This window comes from Acomys russatus, chromosome 21 (assembly GCF_903995435.1).
Source record: "Acomys russatus chromosome 21, mAcoRus1.1, whole genome shotgun sequence".
In the NCBI taxonomy this organism is placed as follows: domain Eukaryota; kingdom Metazoa; phylum Chordata; class Mammalia; order Rodentia; family Muridae; genus Acomys; species Acomys russatus.
This window is the reverse complement of record NC_067157.1, coordinates 27,532,052-27,559,843: the sequence shown is the minus strand read 5'-3', so window position 1 is coordinate 27,559,843 and position 27,792 is coordinate 27,532,052. Positions and strand designations below refer to the sequence as shown.

Sequence of the window (27,792 nt, the reverse complement as noted above, 5' to 3'; positions counted from 1 at the left end):
GGAGGAAATTTGGGGGGTAGAAGATTCCTTCTAAGGTTTGTCTCCTTGCAGTCTCAATGCTGTAAATCCCAAAGGAACTGGGTATGTCTGCCTTCTTGTCAGGAGGTCCCTAACTACCTGCTGAGGTTATCAGCCTGTCAAGGTTCCTGTTCAGTTTCCTGGCTCCCCTGAGGCTTGTAGGCCATCAGCCCTTTGTTCTGTACCCCAAGGGAATATAAGGGGAAAGGGAGGGTGCCTTCAAGGACTGTTTCCTGTTGAGTAGGGGTGGAGTCAGGGTTAGGGGGTTTGTCCTAGAGTCTAACAGGGATTAGGTTGGTTAACTTCTTGTATTGATTTCAAGCTTACTAACACTTTTCATTGCTGTAAAAATTTTATCTTTTTCTTCCTAGCAATGATTGATTTTCAATATAACCAGCAAACCTAACATCCCACATCTGGTGCATCATGTATATAGATGTTAAAAACACAGCATATTTCAGTTTTATATGTATTTAAAAATAATTCCATTGTAAAACTTTTAAAGCATAATTATGTCTAAATTTTTCTTACTACCTGACTTAGTACTTTAATTTCAAAGGTTTCTTCTCACTCTAAAGGTATTATAAAATTATGAACTCCCAACTTCTTGTATATTCTCAAAGAATAATAAGAATTAAGTTTGAAAAGATCTTTCGTGCCAACTCCAAGAAGAGATACATGTCACTTATTGTGTAGGCTTGATCCAACTGATAAGAATACAATTATAAGTAGTGCTTAGCTTAAAATAAATTATTGCAAGAAAACAAACACCACATATTTTTGAATTCAAATTGAAAAATCAATGTTGTAGGAAAGCTTTTAATTGGTTAGCTGATGGTTAAATTATTTTAACTGAGTCCTTTAGGTGTTTGGTTAAGTTACAATTTAAAGGATCATAATTATAATATTTTATACCAGCTGTAAACGTTTTAGCACAAGGCTTGACACAGAGTAAGTGCTGAATAAATGCCAGTTATTGTTCTTACTAATATTAAGCTGATAGATTTATTTACATATGAAATGTATTGAGCAGAAAAAAATATCCTGTTTAAATTTATGTGCTAAGACTTGTTGAAACAGTTTGGATCGTTATTTGAAAATAGAAACTGTCGATGTAGAACCTCAGTGTAACCAAAGACAGGAAGATCTCAGTAATGGTTTAGGTTTTTTTCCTGCCAAATTGCAATGTGTACTACAGCTGAAAATGTTCATAAAGATAATGGCAAGAAACATGGCACTGCCATTCCTCTAAAGCCTCAGTGGATTCCTACGAATCCTCTTGACATAGAGACTTTTGATATCTTAAGGGAAAAGATGAACTTTGCAGAGAGAAAGCATGCTCAAGCCATATAGCCATGATCATACAGTGAGCTGCCAACACTAGATTCATATAGGCTGTGTGGTGTGAGGAATAGTCTTAATCTGAAAGACTCATTCTTGCAGTCACTGTGGCTCTCCACGCATGTCCATGAGGGAGTTTCTAGTGAGGGCTAAATAAGGAAGTAAGGCTAAGCTGGCATCACTCCACAGCCCGGCATCTCCACAGCCTGGCATCCCATGCCAAGTATAAAGAGAAACAGAGAAAGCAAGTTGAATACTATCACTCATGTCTCTTCTCCTGACACACTCCTGTTGCCGTGACCACTAGGATAGAATATATCCTCAAGATATGGGCCAAAATAAACACTGCCTTAAGTTCCCATTGTCAGGCCCTTGGTAAGAGACATGAAAAAACTAATTTATACACCATCATTATCTTACCCAGTCTGATTTTTGCTCTTGTCTGCTCTGTTTCTCCATCTTGCAATGCAATTAACTTTGCATTTTGGCAAGTTATCAGCACTTTATAATTTTAAATACACTTAATTTTATTAATAATGTGTGTTGGTAGATTTCTGTAAATGTACAATAGGCCCTGTGCTCAATAGGTTGGTTTTTGTTTGTTTGTTTGTGTGTTGTTGTTGTTTGGGGTTTTTGTTTTTTGTTTTGTCAACTTGACACAGACTAAGATTAGTTGGGAGAACCTCAATTGAGAAAATACCCTCAACATACTAATCTGTGGGCAAGCCTGTGGGAAATTTTCTTGATTGAAGGTTGAGCCCATATTGACGTGGACATTGCCACCCTTAGTCCGGTGGTCCACAGTATATGAGAGAGCAGGCTGTATAAGCCATGAAGAACAAACCATAAGGTGATACTCCGCCATGGCCTCTGCATCAGCTCCCACCTCCTGGTTCCTGCCTTGAGCCCCTGCTCTGACTCCCCCCCCTCCTTTAATTAATTAACTAATTAATTTACTTTCCATCTCGATGGTAGCTCATTCCTTCCTCTCCTCTGATCCCACTCTCCCTCCCTCTTCCCCATGCCCCCTCCCCTTATTTCTCAGAAAACGGGATCCCTACCCACTCACCCACCCCAGCTTATAGAGTCACAGTGGGACTAAGTGTCCTCTCCCCCTGTGGCCTGGCAAGGCAGCCCAGCGGGGGTACGGGGGGGGGCGAGATAAAAAAGCAGGCAATGGAGTCCATGTCAGAGACAGCCATGCTCCCCTTATGAGGGGGCCCACATGAAGACCCAGCTGCCTATCAGGCACACATGTGTAGGCAGACTAGGTCCAGTCCATGCATGGCCCTTGGTTGTTGCTTCAGTTTCTGCCAGCCCCTCTGTGCCCTGGTTAGTTGGCTCTGTTGGTCTTCTTGTGGAGCTTCTGTTCCCTCTGGGTCTTTCTATCTTTCCCCCCACCTTTCCACAAGACTCCGTAAGCTTTGCCAATGTTTGGCTGTGATAGCTGTCCTCTGAGAGGCTCTACCCAGCAGCAGATCGAAGCAGATGCTCTAACTTTTCTTAGTGATGCAGTGCGATCTAAGGATTGTAAACTGAAATAAAACCCTTTGTTATATCAGTTGCTTTTGATCACAGCGTTGCATCACAGAAACAGAATCCCTAACTTAGATGGCTTTGCATTAATTCATACCGTGTTAAGATGTGAATGAGACTTTTACTTACAGATCAGAATATTTTAAGTGGGTTCTTTATAATTTCTAGTGTTTGCAGATATTAGCCCAGAGATCACACATGGTTCTTAGAAGATCTCTATCATATCACAAATGAATCAAAATGACTTTCTTTCTGATAAAAGCCATATGCCTAAACTTGAGGAGACAGTCTCAAAGGTACTGGTTCTTTAAACACGTTGAAATATTCTCTCGAGTCGCATGTGAATTTGCTACAATAGCTAACGATAGCATTTTAAAATCTTGCTGTGGTGCTGGGAATGCAGTACAGAGGCGACACCTGTCAGCAAATGAACTTAGAAAACAGAGGCGCAATTCATGTTGTGACTGTTGGAATAGTGTCGATCCTAAGTTAGTGATACATGGGTCAAGGCTTATTTCAATCTTTACTTTCACTTCTGGTGTGGTAATTAACTCTCTCTCTCTCTCTCTCTCTCTCTCTCTCTCTGTCTCTTTCTCTCTCTCCCTCTCTTTCTGTGTGTGTGTGTGTGTGTGTGTGTGTATGTGTGTGTGTGTGTGTGTGTGTGTGTGTGTGTGTGTGTGTGTGTGTGTGTGTGTGTATTCGGTTCATAGGAAAACATTCTTTCAGGGAATTGTGTTATAAACTCCAATCTGCATTTCCCTGTGAACTAAATACCAGGACCCAACTTGTTTCTCTCTCGGAAGGTCAAGGTTTCTGAGGCAACTCTGATCAACTAACGCTTTTGTACCAGAAAACAAGCAAAAAGAAAACATCTTGTGTTCGTTTTGTGGTAGGAGAAGTTGAGATGTCTTGGTCTGAAAAAGAGTTTAAGCTCAAGGCACCAAAGCCCATGAACATTGGAATTTGAAGCTATAGAAATGGAGGGTGCAGGCCATAGGGCACATGTGGATTAGGAATGGCTGATAGTTGTTCAGTACTTGTAAACATGGTAACACGCAGGGCACTGTTTCCAACTGCACCGTGTTCCACTCATTTATTATTAAAAAAAAAAACACCTATTACTTTCAATATTCGGCATCACATATGCGTTTTCAACATGCCTTTCCTTTAACAGAGCAAAGTGTTACAAGGTACGGGACGTTAGTCTCACAGACCTGTACAGCCTCCTTCTTGGAAGTTGTAGTAGCCATGGGCACAGCGGTCACATTTCTTCCCTGCTACTCCAGGCTGGCACCAGCACTGCCCACTTTCTTCGCAGTCAAACGATTTTGACCCAAAGGAATTGCAGTTGCAGGGGAGACACCCCCTTCCCAGTTGCAGGCCAAAGGTTTCCGGCTGGCATGGAACAGAAAAGAAAACTAGTAAATCTCAAGAAGTTACCTCACCCTGAAGTGATACCCACAGTGTCAGTTGGTAGTGAGGGGCCCATGGGTCACTAGGCTCTCTGGCAGCATTGACTACTGTCTGTTCATCAATGGATTTTCTTTTTCTCTTGACAAAATGAAAAGTATAATTTCTTCTGGATGTCATCAAAATTAACTATCCCAATAGTCACTAGGTTTTTTCTATCTTATAGTCTTGGAGCTTTTTTCTATAATCTTCCTTGGTTCCAAAAGCAGTGTGAAATAGATTATGCATTACATTTCTGGTTTTAATTTAAAATTTTACTCGCTTTACTGTTAATATACTAAATCACCTGCTTTCAGAGTTTTCGGACTACCTGTGCTTGTTTGGAATATTTTTCAATATTCAGTATTCTAGCCGTGGAAACAGGCTTTGGAGGAAACAAAATCAATGCACTATATTAGAAAGGTAAAGCCATGCCTTCCATCCAAGCAGGAAGCTGTGGGTCCCATATCCACCCCGACCACCTCATCCTCCCACCCAGCCCGGTGTTAGTAGCTTAGACGACATTCTTGAAATACACATTATCAGGGCCCAGGGTAACTAGGACTAGAAAGACTGGTGGGTTCAGGAATTATCGTAACTACTAGAAAAGTGAAGCGCATACATTCTACTTAAATCACGCCACTTTTCTTGTATAAATATAGAGTATGTCACATTATTATGGCATTCTAATCTGGAAAATTACTCTCAGTAATTAGTTCTTTGTCAAAATAATTTGTATTTTGGAAAATTAGATTCATAATTACTTCTTGGTAAAAATTAATCTTGCCATTTATTGGGAATCACCCAAAGAGAAATGAATAAGCTTCATTATATTTTTAATATTATTATTAGCAATATTAGAAATAAATTTGAGAAATTAAAATTACACTGAGAATTAGATTTAATATTACTAGCTAAGAATAGGTGTATTGTTTAAAATGTACAATGAGTTGATTGAGTGTGATAATCATGTTAATTTTTACTGCTGGCTTTATTTTAAATTCTACTTATAATTCAAATTTCATATTAAAGTAGAAAGTATATAGCAGTACCATAAGTCATACTTTTGAAATTGAATTCACCTATATAAAGCAAAAGTAAAACATATTTTATTCAAAAAATCATTTCAATGTAAAATGCTTAATGTTAGAGAGGCACTGAATAAATTAAATTATAGTAAATTAACATGATAAAACAAGAGGCAATTAAACAAAATCTATTTTGAAGCAGTTTTAATGATAGGAAATACATTTGTGATTCCCAGGTCAAGTAAAAATTCTAAAAAGCAGCATACACATTATCTCGACTATGATTACAATTACAAAATGTACAATAGCACACACACACACACACACACACACACCAGACAAAGAAAGACATGGATTGCAAAAGTGACTAAATGATAGTGTGCTTTAGTGATTTTTTTTGGAAGCAATGTAGAAACAATATTTGTGTGCTACTGTAATTAACATGGAGTGTATGATTATGCCCTGAGTCTGAGAATGTGTACATGTGCCTGTGGGAAAAAGAACCTTTTGTGAGTCGGTGCTTCCACAGTGGGTTCTGAGGATCGAGCGCAGGGCAGGGTGACAGGCTGGCACAACAGGCATTTTTTTTTTTTTTTTTTTTTTTTTTTTTTTTTACCACTCAGCCATCTCATTGGCTCACTCTATTTAATTTGAAAAACCTGAATTATAGGTGTAAAATTTTCCATATGTTATTGTATTATGAATTTCTTCATATGCTAAGCTCAGTTGCAAAGACAGGGCTGTGCAATCATCTTAGGTCCTGTGTCATCTGCATTTAGAAACATACATTTGTATGTATAGACATGCACATTTCACTAATGGGCAAATCCAACAAATGTGAATTGGATTTCTAAATCACAGTTATCATTTTAAAATTCCAAAATTAGTTATTTAAGAAATTTACAAAACAAAATGTTACCATCCCTTTCTAATATTTGTACAATGTAGTTTTAAAGGCTGAATTACATCTAAATAAAGCTACCAAACTTTACTAATAAAATTTTAATAAACTTGGTACTCAAAAGTCTATTTCAAAAACAAAGGAAACCTCTCCAGCACATAGATATAGGGGCTAACACATGTATTCTGTAACTGAAATCACACGGAAACACGAATACACGGAAGAGCTCCCTCTCCATCCTCACTGGTGGTCTGGCGGATGCTCACCGGTAACTCTCACTTGGGGCAGTAGTCAAATCTAATAGTTGCATGTTGCTTCGTATGTGCCTTATTTTTAACTCTGTGTGTGAGTATATATGTGTATGTGTGTAAATGTGTGTTTGTGTGCATGTATGTGTATATATGCATGTATGTGTATGTGTGTGTATTTGTATATGTGTGTATATATATGTATATGTGTGTTTGTGTGTATATATGTATGTGTGTGTGTTTGTGTTTGTATGTGAAGGTATATGTGTTTGTGTGTGTATGTGTATATATGTATGCATGTGTGTATGTGTCTGTGGATATTTGTGTATGTGTATATATGTATGCATGTGTGTATATGTCTGTGGATATGTGTATTTATGTATGTATGTGTGTGTATGTGTGTGTTTGCATATGTGTGTGTGCATTCATGAGCACAGATGCTGGGAATTCCATAAGAGGGTGTGGAACACTCTGGAACTATGGTCACAGGTGGCTGGCTGGCTATGAGCCGCCCAATGGGGCAGTACATTTTGATAGTGAGGTTTTCTTTAGTTTGTGTCTGTTGTGCATTTAAAGAATGAGAATATGTTTCTCATGTCTGGTGCGCACCTGAACAAAATCACTAAGGGGAAATTAGCAAAATCTTAGTTAAAATGAAATGTCAGACTCCCATTCCTTTACTACTCTTAATTCTCCAGAAAAAGTCACTTTTGATATCTTGAGTTCTCTTTAACTAAGTTTTTATTTGATTTGTCCATAGAAATACTTTCAAAAATATTTTACTTTATGTTGTATGGGAGTTTTGGCTACATGTATGTGTGTGCACCACATTGGTGCCTAAAAGCATACAAAACTCCAATTTTTAAAAGACAAGGCTTTAGTCAGGCAGTATCTACGTTCTGCGTTTGCTGTTTGCACACTTAGCGACCAATTTGCACACTTAGCAATCAAAATTATTTGGTAAAAGGTCCCCAGGCCAGCTGCAGCCCAGGAACACAGCATGCCCACACAGCCATGCAGTGCCTACCGGCACAGGGGCCCGATAGGCTCCGCGAGGACACCCACTGGAGCCGGTGGAACCCCACCTCCGAGGAGACCCCAGCACCCGCTGCGCTCTCCGCGATTGGTCCTTCTGATGGTGCACCTGCCTGCTGAGGCTGCACTGTTTCCCTACAAAGCCTGATTTACAGATACATCTTCCCGTCATGTCACACTGCGGTGACACAGAGCCCAGGGGACTGCAGTCACACAGCTCACAGAATCGCTTCGCTGGGTCCCACCACGTACTGAGCTTTAAAACCCAACAGAAGGGAAAACAAGGAAAGAAAGCAGCATGAGCAAATGGTATTATGAGAGAGAGAGAGAGAGAGAGAGAGAGAGAGAGAGAGAGAGAGAGAGAGAGAGAGAGAGAGAGAGAGAGAGGCAAAAGTATTTTGAAACTGTCTACTAAAGTCCAGGCTGAAGTCTGAAAATTACTTTCTTGTTGTGAGTAATAAAATATATCTAGGTGACAGGAGCCAAAATTGACAGGCTCAATGCCGTAAGCATGGCAGGACCACCATTGTATGAAGATACCGAGAAAAACCTTCCAACTGATGGGATATTTCATTTTAGCCAACTGTTAGGTCTAAAACTATATGGAATATCTTACTAAGTTTATTCACTGAAACTAATTTTTAAATGATAGAACTAGAAGGCAAGTGAATGCCAGGGTAGGGGGTGTTCACTAACAGCAAAAATAATTTTACATTTTAATCTCCTCCGAGGTAAATTATTTTACTTGGCACAGAGTAAAATCCAATCTGTTATTTGTTGAAGAAATACTAAATTATAGCAGTTATTATACAAATTTGGAGGTGGGAACACTGGTCCACTGCAACGCCCAGTGAGTTTTGCTCTGTTGGAGAGAACATCTTACTGAGTACAGGTATTTCACCTTCAGAAGTAAGTAATGCTGACCGCTTTGTGCAGTGTGTGCATGAAATCCACCATTGAAAGAAGGTGATGGTGGTCTTTACCTTACACTCATCACAGCGCCTTCCCTGCACATTGGGTCTGCACTCACACTGCCCAGTTCTTGTGTGACAGATCTCCGAGAAAGAGCCATTGACGTTACAACGGCAGGCTGCAAAGACAAGACACACAGACAATGAAAATGCGATCTCACACGCTGCCACTGTAGATCGAGCAGCCCTTGTTTTTGGAATGTTTGCGTAGACATTGCTGGTTGAACATCCCTAATCTAAAACCCAAGATTTGAAGTGCTGCAAATCTGAACAGAGTTGTTGTAGAGAGAGTTGTAGCCCATGGGAACATGAGCCCCTGAGTCTAGTATTAGGATGTCTTCTAATGTGCTGGGCACCCTTCAGACATCTTTATTATTTAACCCTGCACCATCTCTGCATATTGTAGACATTGGGACACATGCTTGTGTGGCACATCACTCTACTTAGATACTAATACAATCACTGTATAACCTCGAGAATGAAGACAATGAAGGGCAAAGAAGCACTGACATCACGTACACACTAATTGTCAGGGCAGGTTCCAGAGTCTGTTTGAGCCAGGGAGTTCCCCCCTTTTCAGGTTCAATGTTATTTTACCTCTTCATAGATATGTCGGGGTAACATCTAACTGTCATAATCTCATTAGATACATATAATGTATACCCCTGGAAGGCTGAAGCAATTCTGAGAAAGTATCAGTACCAATATTTCTTTTTGGCATGGCGTTAATGTCATTTTGATAAAACATTTTCAACATAATGCTCATATACTGTATACCACTTTTTGTACTAAGCTCCACTAATAAGAATGAGTTTAAGTGACTATATGTCCCTTTGATAATATGAAAGTATGTAAAAGACCAGAAAAATAACTTCAAATCGAGTAGGAATGTAACACTCTCACTGCTAAAAATCGTTTTTATTTTACAACTTTTATTCTGTCTCCAAGGGTTGGAAACATACTTGTCTTAGGTACTCTTTTTTTTTTTTTTTTTTTTTTTTATCACTTTGGCATTAGAAAAGTTTTATAAAGTTATTCTGAAATATATACTGACTAAATAAGTCTAAAGCCTGTTTTAGTTCTCAGATACAGGTAGCAACTAATGGCTTACTCTGTACAATTGCACTGATAGCAGAATAAAGCTGTGATGGGAGATGCCACGGGATTTACACACATGTGGCTTTGGTAAGTGTGGTACAACATCACAGCTTATAAACAGACACTCCATCATCCTATGACACTGTTCTGTTCATTTGCCTTCCGGTTCTACCACTTGGCCCTCTTCCATCAACATTTGGCCTTCGGTGCCACCTATCTTGAGGCCACTAAGAATTGGTCCAGCCAATTTACCACTCCTATTTCTGAGTCAAATGCTCAAGGATAGTCTTCAGGTGGAGTGTAAGCATAAGATGAAAAAAATAAGTCTTCATTTTTTATGTGGGCATGAGGATTGTTCTGCATCATGGAACTTTATATAAATTTCTTGTGTACACTAAGCTTTGCAAATTTCAAATTATTCAGAATCACTAACTCTCCCTTGCTTTTAAAAAGTAGGAATTACAAAAGTGAATTTTCCATAATGATGTTGGCACCTGATCAATGTTATTTAGAAATAGCAAAAGCAATATTAAGTTTTTGTAATAATCTATTTGTGAAATAGGACAAACAGCATTCATAACTTAAAATTTATATAGAGAAAAATAAAGTGCTGCTTTATCCAGTGTGTGTGTGTGAGTATGTGTATGTGTGTATGTGTGTGTAAGATGGTCTCATTATGTAGCCCAGGCTGACCTAGAACTCTGTGATCCTCCTGCCTCAGTTTCGTGAAAGCTACGAGTACAGTGTTTAGCGCCACAAGTTATGAACTTCCTATCAATATGGACTTATGCAGTATGCATAGAAGAGATATATTCCTAAAAATTATAAAAATATTCCCCAAATATTTTATAGACTTTAAGTCAAATTATATGCTGAAGAGCCTTAAATATCATAACTACACCTACACTACATGGCAAATGATACACAAACTGATGATAATTTATATTTTGGGCTGTTGCTGTTCTCTTACATTTTTCTTTCATGTTTTCATGGGGCTTCGTGCCACAGATCATAATAAAATGAGTGGAATGTCCTTAGCTTTGTGGAGCGAGCTATTAGATGACATAAAAAGAAGTCATAAAATGGATAATTAGACTTAGAATTTGTGAGCCACCGATACTCATGACTAGCAGAGGGACCACTTCCAAAGACTGACAATGAAAGATATCTCAGTGTCAAGAGCCCACTGCATCCCACATTCCACATCCCACATCCTGCATCCCACATCCTGCATCCCGCATCCCACATCCTGCATCCCGCATCCCGCATCCCTGTACGTGCTACATCGTGAATCTCCATAGACAGCACATGACCCTTTGGATGTGGGGAACCCATTCCTAGAGTCACAAAGCCAGAGACTGACACTCTCAGGTATTCAGCGTGAACGGAAGGCATTCTTGAGTTTCCCGATATTTCACAGGAATGCCAAATCCAAAGTGTGTAAAGTCACTCTGGTCTTATGGGAAATTTTGTCCAGGAAGTCAACTTGTGATATTAACAAACTCCAGTTATTCCAGAGAGTAATTTGTTTTGACTTAACCAATTATTGTTCTGAAAGGACAAAAAGCCAAGACCCAGCTTCTCAGTTTCAGAGAGACACATCTCTTCCTGGAATAGGGTCACTGCTGTTTACAGCAGAGATAACAGGCTGAGTTTCCTGTGGTGCCTGGAAATCCAGAGGTCCTGGACCCACCTCAGCACCAAGCCGCCTCTAACAACATTAATTCCACAGAAATGAGCTCTTGTTGGTCTCATAGGTCTCTTCCTAAAAGACTGTAACAGTGAAGTGGATAAGTGCCAGAGAAAACACCAGAACACTGATGTGAATTCATACTTCTGGACTTATTCTCTTTTGCATATTATGTTGTTATAAAACAATTGTAATGTCTATGTACCACTGAATTCTAAACCCAAGGAGGAAAATATTAGAGGGAAATATGTTGTACCAAAAAGCCTCAAACTTTTGAGTAGCATCCTACAAATAATTTTGATATGGGAATTAATCATGCAACTATCACATGCCAGTGTGTGAAAATATTGTCATAGTTTCACACTTTTTTTTTTTCGAGACAAGGTTTCTCTGTGTAGCCTTGGTTGTCCTGGGCTCACTTTGTAGACCAGCTGGCCTCGAACTCACAGTGATCCACTTGCCTCTGCCTCCCAAGTGCTGGGATTAAAGGCATGCACCACCAACGCCCAGCCAATTTTACACTTATTATGAAATACAAAAATGGTAAACACTCATATGAAAGTAAAACCAATTAGTACCCACTGATAGGTATCGTACAATAAAATGGATAGATGATTTATTTCAATCAAATGATTAAGTTGATACTAACAAAAAGGACCAAATAGGCCCATATCGTTTCTAAATTCTTCTTTACTGGTACAGATTTCAGTTCATTTAAAACAAAATTTCATTGTCTATGTAAGTATTAATATGTGCATCACTTGAAAACCAACATTTAGCAATGCAACAAATTTTAAAGGGTTTATTCTATTTATTACTACAAGACAATATTTTGGAACAGACAGACATTTTTTTTTCACTGGGCATTCATCATCCATGTTTTACAGATAATTTCCTAGTCTCCAACCCCCACTCAAGAGCTCATCAGCTCCCTTGAGGTCTCATACATCAATTCTGTCAGGGACATCAATAGTTCAGGACTTACGCTGACAGTTCTTTGCATCAACTGCATCTCCAAAATACCCATCAGCGCAGAGCTCACAGTACCGGCCTGTTGTACCTGGCTTACAGATCAGACAGGCACCAGACAAGCTGTCACAGCTGCCAGGGATGGAGAAGTCAAGGTTGTCATTGCATTGGCATGGCTGACATGATCCTCCAGGTACGGACGGTTGTCCCAAAATAGCCTTCTGCACACCTAAGGTGATAATTTCCAAAAGTGAGATTTTAGTGTGTGGTGGGGGAGGGGAGGAAACCCCCAAGAAACCCACCCAGTGCAATGTTTACATTTCTTTCATATTCCTCTGCCAGGATCATGGCTTTTCCTTGCAAGCATTCCTTCTCTCAAATGAAGAGTGATTTTTAAAAAATGCTTTTTCTATAACTGCAGTATGGATTTAAGATGAAATCTTGCCAGCTCCACTCATAATTAGATTTCAACCAAAAAGGAAAAGAAGTTCTTGTCACTGACATTGAAGATAGGACCAAAGTATAAGAAGGAATCCTGAAATCCTTCAGAGTCTAAGTTCACCCCAAGAAGCCCTTATAATATCGCACATCATATGTCTCCAACTCCAGCTGGTTATTTTCTGTTCACATATATAAAGTTCATGTTACTGTTGCTGTTGTTCATGCAGCAAGAGCTTGTTATGAGGAAGCCAACCCAAATTCAGCATTTACTGAGTAGAAACCGTGACTCAGAAAATATTATCATTTGGGTAGGAGCTCTTGGCGCCTCTGAATTAGCAATGGGTTTGTGTGCATTTGCATATAGATTAAGAGAGTTATTTTCAATGAAGAATTTTCATTCGGGAGGAGCCTAAGCAGGAATGCCTGCCCATTATGTAGTGTGAAAAATGGTGAAGCTGACAGGTTACCCAAATTCACACCAGAGAATTCTAGGTCTTCATAAAAATAAAGCCAACCCCACACTACATTTATTTGGGGAAAAGAAAAAAACCTATGTAAGTTTATCATTTGTAAACTGTGACAAAGAAACTACATTCGGCCCCAGTGTCCATGTTTTAACATGCTGCTCAATGGTACTGATTCTCAAACCCACCATGGCTGAGATTTCCTGTATCTATTCACCCTGGTCTCCTCAATTACATGTTCTTATAATTTGTATCAAGCCACTCCTTTCAAAGAAGAAATGAGACAGTGTTAGAAGGCTATGGCTGGTCTGCCTCTGTGAACTGTGGCCTCTTATAGAATAAATACTCCACAGCAAGTGTTGCAGCTGGGAGGGAACCGGGCACTATACCAGAATATCACTGACTTCATGGGCTACCATGCCTGTGAAGAAGCACCTTTGAGAGAGGCTCTCTCTTGTTTGGAACACAAATGCTTTGCCTCAATTATGGGGTAAGGAACGCACTGATAAATATCATTAGGGTCAAGGCTGTGAATTTGGTGCAGACACACTTATTATCTAAATTCTTTTGAAGCTTTATAAGGGAATATGTTACAGATTTGAGGTTTTATCATCATCTCTTAAAAGGATTTTTAGTTATATCCACAAAAGGGTTTATAAAATTATGAAAGCTGGATATTGAGAGATTAGAAGAATATTGTTGCTAATTATTATTACCAATTATTACCTATTCAGTTTTCTATTATAGACCATAAAATAGCATTGTAGTGCATAACATTTCTTCACAACTCTTTCTGGAGTGTTTTTAAATACATAATTAAGAAGATATTTTTAAATATTAACCTGATCCTTACCTTATTTGATCTTTAGATATTATGATAAAACACACACACACACACACACACACACACACACACACACACATACACACACCCCTCATTTTGCTGATACTAAGAGTTCTTTGGCCAGTTACAATAGGTTGTACACCAATCATTACCAAAGCCAAGAGGAACATATTACTTTCATTTTGCTTCCTTCAGAATGTCTTACAGACCCCAAGAGAGATGGAATTATATAATAAACTATTAGATGTTTTTAAACAAAGATACCAATTAAAAGTCCAAATTCTCCTGGAATTAAAAATATATGCAGAAAATATAATTAAATAGAATAACTAAACATACACCTGCCATGTTTATTTCAGGATATATATATAAGTAGAATATATGAATATACGTGACAATTCATATGCCACTTGATTGCAGTGGGACTATTCCCTTCTCCATGTGCACAGTCACGTGTAAGCAGCCTCTTAAACATTAAGTCATTTGGTTTTTATTACTCTGTGTGTGTGTGTGTGTGTGTGTGTGTGTGTGTGTGTGTGTGTGTGCACGCATGCATATGCACTGACTAGACTTTTAAAAATGAGGTTTAAAAAAGTTCCATTATGGATTTAAAGGTAATCCTAAAGGGAGAGAATATTATTCTTTGTGTCTATTATTAATAGTAACAATTACTGTTATTACTTTTTGTGTCAGCTAATTAAAATTAGTAAATGTTATAGTCCTGTGGGTCTTCCCAGCCTCACAGATTTTCTCTTTAGCAAACTAATTACAGTGTGAAATCTCCAGCTCTCTCGCTTTCACAAACAAGGCAGTACGAAGATGGTAAAGAACAGTCTGTAGGGTTCTTTTAAAAACATGGACATCCTGACTGTGGCTTCTCATGTTCGTGTAGTTTTCAAATCATATCATAAGAGTGTGAGGAGAGGCCCTTTTAATGTAAATGTGAAATGAGGCCACACAACAGTTCTGTAGCCGAGCTGCTGCTACTGCTAGTTCAGGAACAATATTACTTATTATAGGAGGGGAAATGTTAATACAAACTAGCAGCAGAGATAGAGACCAAAAAATGATAGAAAAAAATATAATAGGGCCAGTGGGACTTTTGTCCCCTTCTGTTCCATCATCCTTTAATGCAATTTTCAGTTATCATCTGTGACCCACATTCCCATCCTCCATCTACCTAAAAAACTTAAGCGGGAAATCAGCAGAAAAATTTTATATAACACTAATATAAGTTGGGCATAATATTGTTCTATCTAGGCCCAAGAAATATGCATTTAAATATCTAATCACAGAGTAACTATAGACGTGAGAGTTAGAATCAAGCCCAGGGTTATCAAAGGCCTTTTCCTGATGGTGGAGCTGAATGTCGGCAGCTGAACAGGTGGGATGGTGCCTGGTTCAAGACTGGAAGGACTGCAAGTCTTCCGGAGAGAATTACATCAACAGAGGAGGAGCCTGTAGTCTAACGGGGTTGCCTGGGCCTTGGTGCTATGTTCTCACCGCTTCCAACTCGGCTACCCGGGAGGATAGCTGGCTTGCTCATAAAGTGCCTTTGCCAAAGCAGAAAGCGGTGCTGAGGCAGCGGGCCCAACTGGACACCTGAGCACAGCACAGGAGCTGCACTGGCAAGAAGCGGCTCTTGGGCACAAAACTGTGGAGCTAGATCCAAGAGCCAATCACTCGGTCCTCCAAACGCAGCATCACATGTGAGCAGCCTCTCAAAGCCTCAGCTGTCACGATGCTGATAACAGTATCAGTAATAAGGAGTGAGTGTCTCTCTGCAGCCAAGGCCCAAGGACTGAAAATCAAGACTTGGGCAGAAATTGTCTGCAGCATTGTAATTGAGGGTGAGGGCACTTGATCCAGACTAAGATCTTTCTGAAGTAGAGACTATCTAAATGGTGGTTTTGGTTTGATTTCTTTTTTTTAATGAAAGGAATTCCATTTATACCTAATATGAATCTTGTGGTTAAAATTACAGGTGAGTTTTCAAAATGTTAAACCTTTGGAGTCAATCACCTTCCACATTTTCAGTGGTTACCTGTAAGTGGCCTTTGGACTTCTCTCTCCTCAGCTAGCGATTTCAAAGTGTTTGCCAGCTGGGGGACGAGTGGGGGGGGGGGCGGGGAGGCGGGGAGTAAGGAATCCATGCATTGCATTGTTTCCCATCTTCCTGTAGGATTCGCTGTGTCAATGCACCATGATATTTCTGAATGTTGTGCAATATGTTGCTGAAGCTACAGATACCTAAAGCCAGTTAGTACCTGATCAAGTGCCAGGAGCACTGAAGCAGCTTTAAGTTCCTCCTTTTAGTTTTTCTTTACAGTTCAATGCTTACCTGATCGCTTCCTGCCTCTCACAGTGCTATTCTTTCTGCTTTTCTAAATAATAAAAGTCTAGAATCTTAACAAAGCATCTTCTCCGCATCTTAACTCTGTTTCTTTTGCCAAACTACACTCAGCAAAGAAGCCAGGTGAGTGTTTCCAGGCTCTAAGTAGCACTTGGCATCTTAAAGAACATCATTAATAGTTTGATACTTAGTTGTATTTACAATTGTCATTCCATTTGCTAGTTTTGTTGATTGGTCACTTTGCTTGTAAGTTTCATTTCCTCAATTCAAGATTCAAATCCGTGGTGTACTATATGCCACAGTAAAGGGATTGGACAAGGAGGAAAACAGGAACACAGGGAAATCCTAGACTTTGGTTTGTGGTATCTAGTGGCTTCTCACCTCTTGTAAATCCTGCCCAAACACAAAAATGGGACGACTCTGCAGCAGAAAGGAGAAGACATGGGCACTTCGTTCAGGTCTCACCCTAGCTAAGGAGCTACAGGCTTGATTGCTGCTAGAAGAGGCAAAGTCAGTTTTCTTCAATGGAGTAACATCTTGTAATCAACCACATTCCAGAATGTCACTCAACAAACTGGACTCCATGGTTTTGGTGGGAGGTTGTTTCTCTGGGTGTTTTTTATTTTGCTTTTGTTCTTGTTGTGTGTGTGTGTGTGTGGGGGGGAAGTGTGGGCTCGCTGACTCATGTGCCATTTTTTTTAATGATGAGAGAAAAAGTTGGGCAAGTATGGAGGTGCAAGAGGATCTAGAAAACTTTCATGGGTCATGCCTTTTGGGCTAGTGTCCAATTATAAATGAATATATACTACGTGAGTCTTTCTGTTTCTGGGTTACCTCACTCAGTATGGTCACTTCTAGTTCCATCCATTTGTCCACAAATTTTGGGATTTCCTTGTTTTTAATAGCTGAGTAGTATTCCATAGTGTAAATGTACCACAGTTTCTTTATCCATTCTTCAACCGAGGGACATTTAGGCTGTTTCCAGGTTCTGGCTATTATGAATAAGGCTGCTATGAACATGATTGAGCATATGTCCTTGTGTGGAGGAACATCTTCTGGGTATATTCCAAGGAGTGGAATAGCTGGGTCTTGAGAAGCCCTATTCCCAGTTTTCTGAGAAAGCACCAGATAGATTTCCTACTGGGACTCTAGGTAAGAGAAGTATGGGAGAATGGGGAAATAGAAGGACCCAGAGGGTCCTAGAAACCTACAAGAAGAATATCATGATGGGTGGGTCTGGGCCCAGGGGTGCTGCCCAAACTACCATACCAACCAAGAATAATACAAGCAGTAAACATCAACCTCCTACTCTGATCTAGCCAATGGACAGGACATTCTCCACAGTTATGTGGAGAGCAGGGACTGACTCTGACATGAACTCTGGTGCCCCATATTTGACCACTTCCCCTTGGTGGGGAGGCCTGGTGGCACTCAAAGAAAGAATAAGCAGGCTACCAAGATGAGACTTGATAGGCTATGACCATATAGTGGGGGAGGAAGTCCCCCTCAGTCATAGACCTAGGGGAGGGGAATAGAGTAAAAGAAGGAGGAGACAAGCAAGGGGGTAACAATTGGGATGTAATCTGAATAAATTAATAAAAAAGTGTTTTTTTTTTTTTTTTAAAAAAGAGGATCTGGAAGGAGATGAGGGAGAGGCATGAATATGATTAAAAATACTTTGTATACAATTCCAGAGAATAAACAAATGCATTATTTAAAAGATGGAGTCAGGAAGAGACAGAGAATTGAAGATATAGATGCTGTCAGTTCCCGGTGTTAGACTCAGAGACGCTGAATGGCTCCTGAACAATTGTTTCCCTAAGAATGCGATGGAAAGGGAGAGAGTTGGAAGATCTAAAGGGAAAGCTAATTGTGAAGAAGGAAGAGGTCATCTGAAACATACTTGGGTGATCTATTCAGGATGCTCAGCCACACTGTGTGTCCATTTCTCTGAAGCACTCATAACCAAGAATGCTCACCTACCACACACACACACACACACACACACACACACACACACACACACACACACTTGCACACAAACTCCTTAAGTCCCACAACTGGTTAGGACTTTGATTCAAGACGGATTGCCAAAGAGAACGGAGAGAAAACTCTAATCACCTAGTCCATGCATCTAAGTCATAGCAGCTCCCATGGACGACTGGAGTCCCAGAAACAAAACGGATTGAGAGACGGGATAAAAAGTTATGCTGCATGTCTTCCTGACGCATTCATGTAATAAGAGAGCAGAAGACTTAAGTCAGGGATGAGCCAGCCAAGGTGCCTGGGTTTCCTCACTGTCCATGACAGGGGATCTTTGAGGTGATAACCGGTTCATGGATATCTCCTGCACCTAAGTGATTATGGACAACTTTAATACAGAAATAATGACAGCGTGGAAGGCACTGTGGCAGCTGTGAAGTGTTGAGTTTGAGTGAAGTGTTGGGTTTGATTGCGCTGTGCCTACGGGGGACCACATAAGTTTTTCACAGAATGGTTTTGACCACAAGATATCCACTGTAACCCGTTGCTCTCCCTGAGCCTGACTTCTGTTTTCTTTCCTTTCAATGCTAACAAATGCATCTCAAAAATACTTCTATTAGTATTTTTGATCCACTCCATGGGGTTTTTGCCTCATAAAAATACTCTGAAATGGCAAATCTTAACTATTCAAGGAAAACCTTAACCCACATTCTGGATAAGAAAATACAATAGCTCATTATCTCTCTAGTGATACTGGAAGATTATTTTTTTGGCTGACAAACTTAAATTGGAAATAAGATGTATCATTTGCTACATAGTCTATGAATCTTGCCATCTTCTGTATCTGATTAACACAGATTTTAGACAGGGCATCATACTTTCTGTCAACTATTTCTTTCCTTGCTGATTTTAATCATTCAATTGGAATCCCTCCAGAACACACATGACTATTCTCACCCACCTTAATGAAGGTCGTGAGCTAATTGAGGACAAAGATGGAAAAACACATCTGTTTTCATTTAGTGTTTTACCTCGTACCTAACATATGGTACTTGCTAAATAAATATTTGTTAAATAAAATGTAGCTTGTTAAATTGCACATGGCTCAGAAACTGTCCAATGTGCAGAAAGGACAATGCATGGAACAAAGCAGTATTAATACATCAGAGACCACGCTCATCAGAAAAGCAGATTTCATAGCCTTGTATGACAGGACAGCTGCCATTTTCCAGTTGCTAAAATGAAGGTTGCCTGTGATGAGCTAGAGGGTAGTAGACATTGATGCAAATCTGTCTTGGCAATAGCATACTGTCCTATTAGAATGTCATATACAGGCTGCCTTTTTAAAAAACTATACACAATTAAAGACCTCCCGTTTCTCAACTGCAAATAAATCCCCCTTTGTTCGGGACTGTTCTTCCCTTTCTCATTTACGCATGCTGCCACAATCACCAACAGGACCTATGACTGATGGAAACTGCTCCTGGCATGCTGTGCACAGACTCCTTGCTGCTGGCCAAATTCTCCACAGGTGAAGGCTTGACTAGGCGATGGCTTCTAAGAAGGCAGGAAAGGATGAAAAGAAATATCTCTCCTTAAGGTTAGCCTTCGTGAGAAGGCAATAATGCCCATGGCCTGGCTTTTCTTCCTCTGCCTTGCCCATATCCACAGCTGTGGTAACTGAGGGTATCACTTCTCAGAGTTAAAAACAGGGGGGAGGTTGTTTTGCCTGTCCATCTCATCAAGGAAGACATTTGTATCACTTTTTAAATTGGGAGTGAATACACACAAGAAATATATTCTTCAAATATTTCTAAGGAGGAAATATGCTGATGGAAACTGAAATACTATGTTCCTGCTTCCAAGAAACTTAACAGGAATTAAGATACCAGTTTAAAAAATGATTAGAAGGAGATATAAGTCATGATGATAAATTATGCTTTGTTTTTGTTTCAAATATATTTACTGTAAATTATAGGCCACTTGCTGAACTATGAACTATGAGTTTAAGCCACATTTTAAGGACAAAAAGCTAATTATGAAAAATAAATGGTGCCAAGGGTAGACAGTAAGATAAATCTTAAAATCATGGCTTTCCACTTGAGCAGCACTTTTTTTTTTGGGAAAGAGTGTAGGTGAATGCCTAACCTTTAAGATTAAAACATTAATCAGATATCCTCGGAGTGAATGGAGATTTATAGACCAATTTCCAGAGAATAAATAAACTATAAAAACAGAATGCATTTGTGTGACATGTGTGATAAGTAAGTTTATTTTAGCCCATTGAGCAGCGAGGTTTTCTGGAGGCGGGGAAGTTCATGCCTGTAGCTTTATAACTCTCAAGGAAGGTAGAGACCATTTTGCAAGGCAGTGTGACGCATGCTTACCTCTCACAGCGCGGTCCTGTGTACCCGACAGGACATTCATCACAGATCAATCCCAGACTCTGGTCTAAATGGCACGTCGGGCTAAAGCTGCGGTGATGATGTTCAGGAGACAAGGAAAAAGCATACACACGAGGTCATTAGCAGCGTATTTTCACATCTCTTTCTCTACCACCACTGTAACCAAAGGGTATAGGTTGGATGAGAGTCTGGGCGATGAAGGATGAAATGGCGTCGCTGTTTCGACACACACGAGAATAGCCCAGTTGAGAGCAGTGTGCCTGTGGCATGTGATTAAGTGACTTTGGAATGTTCGGCCTCTAACATCACCAGTGAAAAGAGTGGACAAATAGCTTTTCAAGAACTCCCCAGCACTGACAAAACCACTTTCATATCCCCCTCCTCTCCACGTACATCCACTCAAGAGTTTGAAGCAGCTTGAAGAAACCCAAGAAAATTTGAGACAGCAGTGACGTCATCGTGCCTGTATGAGTTCCTATATCTGGACCAGCTGCCATGCGGCACCCGTGCAGGCTCTTCCAGCTGTGTACCCACAGGCGTGATGGTACATGGATGGAAAGCTTTCAGCAGAGATCTAATGCGTACATTCTGCTTCATTTATAACCACAGAAATCAAAACAAACCGGCTTTGCCATTTCACACCTCCCGGCATGTTCCAAAGTTTACCTGTCTTTAAATACATTTCCAATTTGGGGCTGAAGAAGCAGAGTGTGACATCAAGACAAAACCAGCACAGTTATAGGGTAACATCAGCCTTTGTCATCCTGTGCAGTTTTAGTTTCATTTCTTTGCCTGGTAAGGAGCACTCCCATGCAATAACTGATGTAGTGCAACTGTCTTCTGGATTTCCCATGAGCCTTTGTCTACCTTGAGTTTTCTGGTACATTGCTCTTTTTAAAATCTTACTTTTATTTGATACATAAACTTATTTTATGTTTATATAATAATATGATTACATATTTATAGGGCATCATATATATATATATAGTGTATACAGTGTGCATATTTAAATCATGTTGAACATGTGTCCTAAAACATCTTTCATGGCATGGAGAGATGGCTCAGAGCTTAAGAGGACACTGGCTGTTCTTCCACAGGTCCTGAGCTCAATTCCCAGCAACCACATGGTGGCTCACAACCATCTATGATGAGATCTCCTGGAATGCAGGTGTACATGCAGGCAGAGCACTGTATATATAATAATAAATAAATACATCTTTAAAAAATTAAAAAGAAATCTTTCATTTCTTTCTGGTAAAAAATTTCAAAGTCACATGTTGCAATTTTCTGAAGTATATATGTTTTTCTAACCTACAACCCCCCTTATTATATATATAAAACCATGTGAGACACACTTGGGCTCAATGACCTCTAAGGTTACATCTCCTGATCCGCCTTTCCACTGCCCTGTTTTCCATCACTTTACCAGGCTCTACTCAAAAGAATGATCTCTGTGTGATCAACTTTTCTAGACTCCACATCACCATTTAAAGGAAACTGTCCTCAATTAAATCTGACTCCAATTAGGTTTTCTCTATAATATGTTCTATTCTATATATAAAAAAAAAAAAAAAAAATTTAGGAAAGGCCTGCTTAAAACCAAATCATTAGGGAGAGCACACTAAATTGCACACATTAAGGCCCTGGTCTGGTTCTGCTTCTGATAGTTGGGGAGACTCTGTGATAGTTTTCCAACTTTGGTGCCAATCAGATCCCGGCTACCTTTTAAAGTAGTCTCCATCTGGTTTGGCCCTGAGTGGACCTGGGATGTTTCGGTAATTCTCCTTTCCCTATAGCATCAAGTTATTAGGATCCATTAGGCCCATCGTACTAGCTACTTCAACTCATTTTAAAATCTAAATGAATATGTGGGTTCAGAGAGAGAAAAAGTCTGGCCAGAAAAAAAAAAAATGAGAAAAAAAAAACCCTTGAATTTATAAAAGTCATCCAGGTGAAAGAGGTACTGATGGGTACGGTGGGACCCAGCTCCCGGCCCACGAGAGCAATCTTGTTGGAGGAGAGCTTGCAACAAAAGGGTTTACATGTCTCATGTCTTAGCACATATTACAACAAACAAACGGAAATCAAATTTCTTCCATCACTTACTTGTCATTTGTTATTGTTTACAAAACTAAAGAAAAAAAAAAAAAAACCGGATTCTGACAACTCACTGTGGTGTACATGTCCAAAATTGTCATTCTCTGCCTGTCTCCTGTTTATGGCGAGCGGCACCCCCACGGAGAAAGTCCGAAGTTTCCAACCTTGTTGGACTGTAGTGACTGAATGCAAACCAAGTGAACTATATCTTTTTTTTTTTTTAAATTCTAAATCAGTTTACCATAAAGACATGTCAAAGGTGGCTGACAAGGCTTCTGACACCTGAAAACCATTTCTAAAATAAAGTTCAAATTCTTAAAAATACTCCCTTGTCAGTTAAAGCTAACAGCAATAAAGTTGAATATGCTCACTGACAGAGAGCAATACTTTTTCAGGAAAAATATTAAGCAATAACAATATATTCGATTTGACTAGCTCTTACATTTCAGAGTACTTTTATCATAATTGCATTGAATTTTAACAGAATCCTATGAGCTGGTTGAGACAAATATAATTTTTCTTCCTCAAGGTCATACACTAATTTCCAGGAAAATTTACATGAGATTCATGACTTCAGGGTCTTCATTTGATCCTCTCCGCTCCCTATAACCACCTGTCACTCAAACTTGCTGGTGAGATTTACATGAGCCTAAGCTCTCAGTAATATAAATACTTGCCATGGTGCATTCAAATACAATCTCTTCTTAAAATAGCCCTCTCTGCACGCTTTCATCGTCTTTAAACAATGCTAACTGGGCATTGTTTCTTTCCTAGAGTAATTGCAGTTGCAGTCACAGGAGAAGATTGCATGCAACAGAATAAATAAAATTAATAGGAGGAACGAAAGTGCATTGTAACAATGTCCTCAGAGTCTGGACTGGCATAGGAGGCATCTCCACCCTGATTCTGGCCCAAACGTGAAGCTAATTGCTGTGAGACTCAAATAGGGAATGGTAAGGTCGCCACTGGCTTCAAGTGATTCCAACCTTATGCCACTCAACACTAGCTGGCCCATGCATCACCATCACCACCAACCAAAATATGCCCTGCCCTTAGATTTTCCAGCCCACAACACCAAATTCTAAGTGAGCCAAGAGCAAAGGTGGGAAGTGGTCAAATATGGGGCACCAGAGTTTGTGTCAGAGTCAGTTCCCACTCTCCACTCAAGCATGGAGAATGTCCTGTCCCTAGGCTAGATCTGAGTAGGGGTTCGCTGTTTACTGCATGTATTGTCCATGGTTGGTGCAGTAGTTTGAGCAGAACCCTTGGGCTCAGTTCTGCACATCCTGATATTCTTTCTGTAGGTTTCTAGGATCCACTGGATCCTTCTATTTCTCCATTCTCTCATACTTCTCTCACCTAGAGTCCCTCAGTTCTCCTTGGTGGGGAGGCCCAGTGGCATTCAGAGAAAGGATAGACAGGCCACCAAGATGAGACTTGATAGCCTATGATCATATAGTGGGGGAGGAGGTCCCCCTCAGTCACTGACATAGGGGAGGGGAATAGGGTGAAAGCGGGAGGGAGGAAGAAATGGGAGGACACAAGTGATGGGAAAACAATTGAATTGTAATCTGAATAAACTAATTAATAAATAAAAACAAACAAACAAACAAAAAAGAGCAAAGGTGGAAGAAAGGCAAGCTGCTGTTGGGAGAAACTGTATAGCCCTTCTCAATAGTCAGGCATATATTATTATTTCGGCAAGGATTTCATTTATATGTATATAGACATACACATATACTCATATGTACAATTACAGTCACACATAAATATATATGTGATTCCATATTTAAATATGAATGCATATATATATATATATATATATATATATATAAAATTAGCTTTGTTCTAAAGTAACAGTAAGTTGTCATGGAATATATTGGCATAGCTTATCCTGAAACATATTTTTCAATTAAAAGGACTAATACTGATAATTTAACATTGTCCTGTGTGCATATGTGTGTGTGTGTGGTTTACATGTGTTCATGCACATGCTTATGGGGCCACACATGTATGTGTGTGCCCATGCTTGTAGAGGCATGGAACTGATGCTGATTACCTTACTTGGTTACTATCTACTTTATTTTTTGAGGTAGGGTTTGTGTCTCCAGACACAGAGCTCATCAATTTTGGTTAGTCCAGCTAAGTAGCTTGCTTGTGCGGAAGTGGGTCCTGCCTCTGCTTCCTGATTTCTGAGACTATAGATCTCTGTGTTGCCTGGCCAGATTTTTTTTTTTTTTTTACTTAGGTGCTGTGAATTTAAACTCTGGTCATCATGCTTGTATGGTAAGTACTGTGTTCACTGACCCATCTCCCCAGTCCAATATAACCCTACATATAAGCCCTAAAACCAGCTCTAGAAATATTCCACTGTTTTATAGACATGGCTCGTAGCATTTCAGATGCCCACCGAGCATTGTTGTGAAAGTAGTACATAGATAGTGTCCAGACTATGACAAGAATACTTCTAAATGAATTACACACTTGGGGGAAATTTCAAAAGACTTCAATGATAGCATCTATTTTTGTACAACCTAAGTGCTTTGACAAAGATATTTATGGATTTTTGTCTTTAGGACTCTGATCTGTGTAACTAAAAATTAATGATTATAGACTGATATGTTTATACTTTATTTGCTTCTACAGGAGTAAATATCGTTACTTTAGTTACTATCCGTAGTTAAAACATACGCATCACTAAGGTAAGAAGGACAAACTGTGGACACCGTGAGTAGATGATGAACGTGATCTGCATTTGTAATTTAAATTTTATGTGCTCATCTATATCTATATATCTTAATAATCACACCAATCTGTCTTTATCTTCCTCACGTTTGATTTATTTAGCAATGATATCTAAGAAATTTGGAGCCAAAATGCCTGTGATGTCTGGGATTTACGACCAGGGATAAGAGATAAATCACTAAGATAAAGCCTGTACTTCAGGTGGAGGCTGCGGCAGCCTTCAGCTCTTTTCTGTCATTTCTGAATAACCTGTGAAAACTCAAACCTCATCTTATAAATTAAATGTGAATATTCAATTATGCCTCAGAGTACCTAGCCCAGATTACAACAGTAAAGTTTTTTTTTTTTTCAATTATAGAGATGGTTTCATTCACCATCAAGTATATACACCTACTGAATAGTTTTGTTATTTTTCTGAAAATATTTAGGTTATAGATAAAGATAGACTTTTCCCATTGCAGCTGTTCGGCTACACAATAATAACCATGTACATTGTTTTCAATAAAAAAGATTGTATGACTTTAGTCACAAACTTATGCAACTTAAAAACTATGTGGAGTGCCATGAACTCTTATTTTTCTGTTTACAAAATATCACAATTAAATATGCAATTAAAAATAGGCATTCCCTCTTCCCCTAAATCTACTATTAAAGGTCAAAACGATATTTCATATTTAAATATTTACTGTAATAAAACTGTCCTTTAGAGAGCTCGGTGTGGTGGCGCACACCTTTAACACCAGCACTCAGGAGACAGAGGCAGGTGGATCTCTGTAAGTTCAAGGCCAGCCTGGCCTACAAGGCGAGTCCAGGACAGCCAAGGCTACACAGAGAAACCCTATCTCGAAAAACCAAAATCAACCAACCAACCAAACAAACAAAAAAACCCAAAACTGAACAAACAACAACAAACAACAAAAACCTTGTCTTTTAATCAATGCTGACCTATGTTACTAGAAAACTTGATCAGCATAATTAAACCAAACTGGAATGCATTTATTTTAGGAAGCACCATCATTAGACACTGGGATTCCAATTTCTTTGGCAGGATGGATGGTATTTTAAACTTTGATGAGTTTGTTTTCTCAGGAAGAAGTAACTAGAACTATTATAAAAAGAGACACACAGCAAAGGCAGAGGGAGCATGGGTCATGAAGCCTTGTAATACCACAAGTAACCTCTCTGAAATGACTCTTCTCTTATGTGGAACATTGGTCAGACTTGAGAGGAAATCTACCATGTCTGTACATTGCTGGACCAATAGCTGTGCAAATACTGACAATGTTTTGGCTGAAGAGATACATTGTGGGAAAAATCTCGGACACCACCTGTCTGGTTTTCTCAGTAAAGAGTGGTGTGGAAGAGTGATATTTATGTGTAGGTGGATGGTTTAAACAAGACCATTCAGCCACAGCGAACATGGAGGTCTTGTATTATGAAAGTGAACGCTACAAATGTGGGCAGCTGACAATGATCTTGTCACGTTATGTCCAGTACAAGCCCACTATGGCCAGCATGGGCCTGAGCAGCCATCCCTTAGGGGGAATCTCCTGCATTTATTCCCTTACACTCTTTGCTTCCCTGTCTCCTTTCTGTTCTGTCTCACACCTTTATTTAGTGATTAAAAGTTTTCGGTTATGCACCTGTCTAGACTCAATCCCTGAAATCAAGACATGTATAATCATTAAAATACATTAAACTGGTGTCTCATTTCTTTTTAGTGTCTAAGGAAGCTAATCTACCAGGCAGATCAATGAATTGTTTTTATTGTCCTCACTTAAAATATAGATTTTATTTTTTAAAGAGTTCTTTAATATGTACTGCAGAGGAAGGAAAATAACAAGGACATTAAATAACTTGAAATTTCAATGGGATACTTGATATGCAACTTTGTGCCAGTTAGTTTAAATCAGTTCTCTGTTTTCCACACCACCCACTATTTTACCTGCTTTTTTACACACCTTTATTGTGTAATTCTCACATAGCTCCACAAGAGGGCTAAACTGGTGGCATTTTGGTAATCTGCTCAAAGTTTTGCACCTGGAAGTGAGGAGTTGGCATGAAGCCCAGGAATTCTGGCTCTAGATATGCATGCCATCAAAATGCCACCTTCTTTTCAGAAACTATTGGCCTTACTGGGTTATTCTTGAAGATGAAATCCCCAAACATGGCACTC

The 27,792-nt window shown here is 39.4% G+C and overlaps 1 protein-coding gene across 1 annotated transcript in view; it reads right to left on the bottom strand.

Annotated features, from left to right (window-relative positions):
* The window catches only part of Lama2 (laminin subunit alpha 2), a 570,793-nt gene that overhangs the window by 197,280 nt on the left and 345,721 nt on the right, over positions 1 to 27,792 (bottom strand). The window contains 5 exon segments of the mRNA XM_051164111.1: positions 4,110 to 4,290; positions 8,540 to 8,646; positions 12,301 to 12,493; positions 12,495 to 12,513; positions 20,757 to 20,843. Coding sequence (XP_051020068.1) covers positions 4,110 to 4,290; positions 8,540 to 8,646; positions 12,301 to 12,493; positions 12,495 to 12,513; positions 20,757 to 20,843 — 587 coding nt within the window.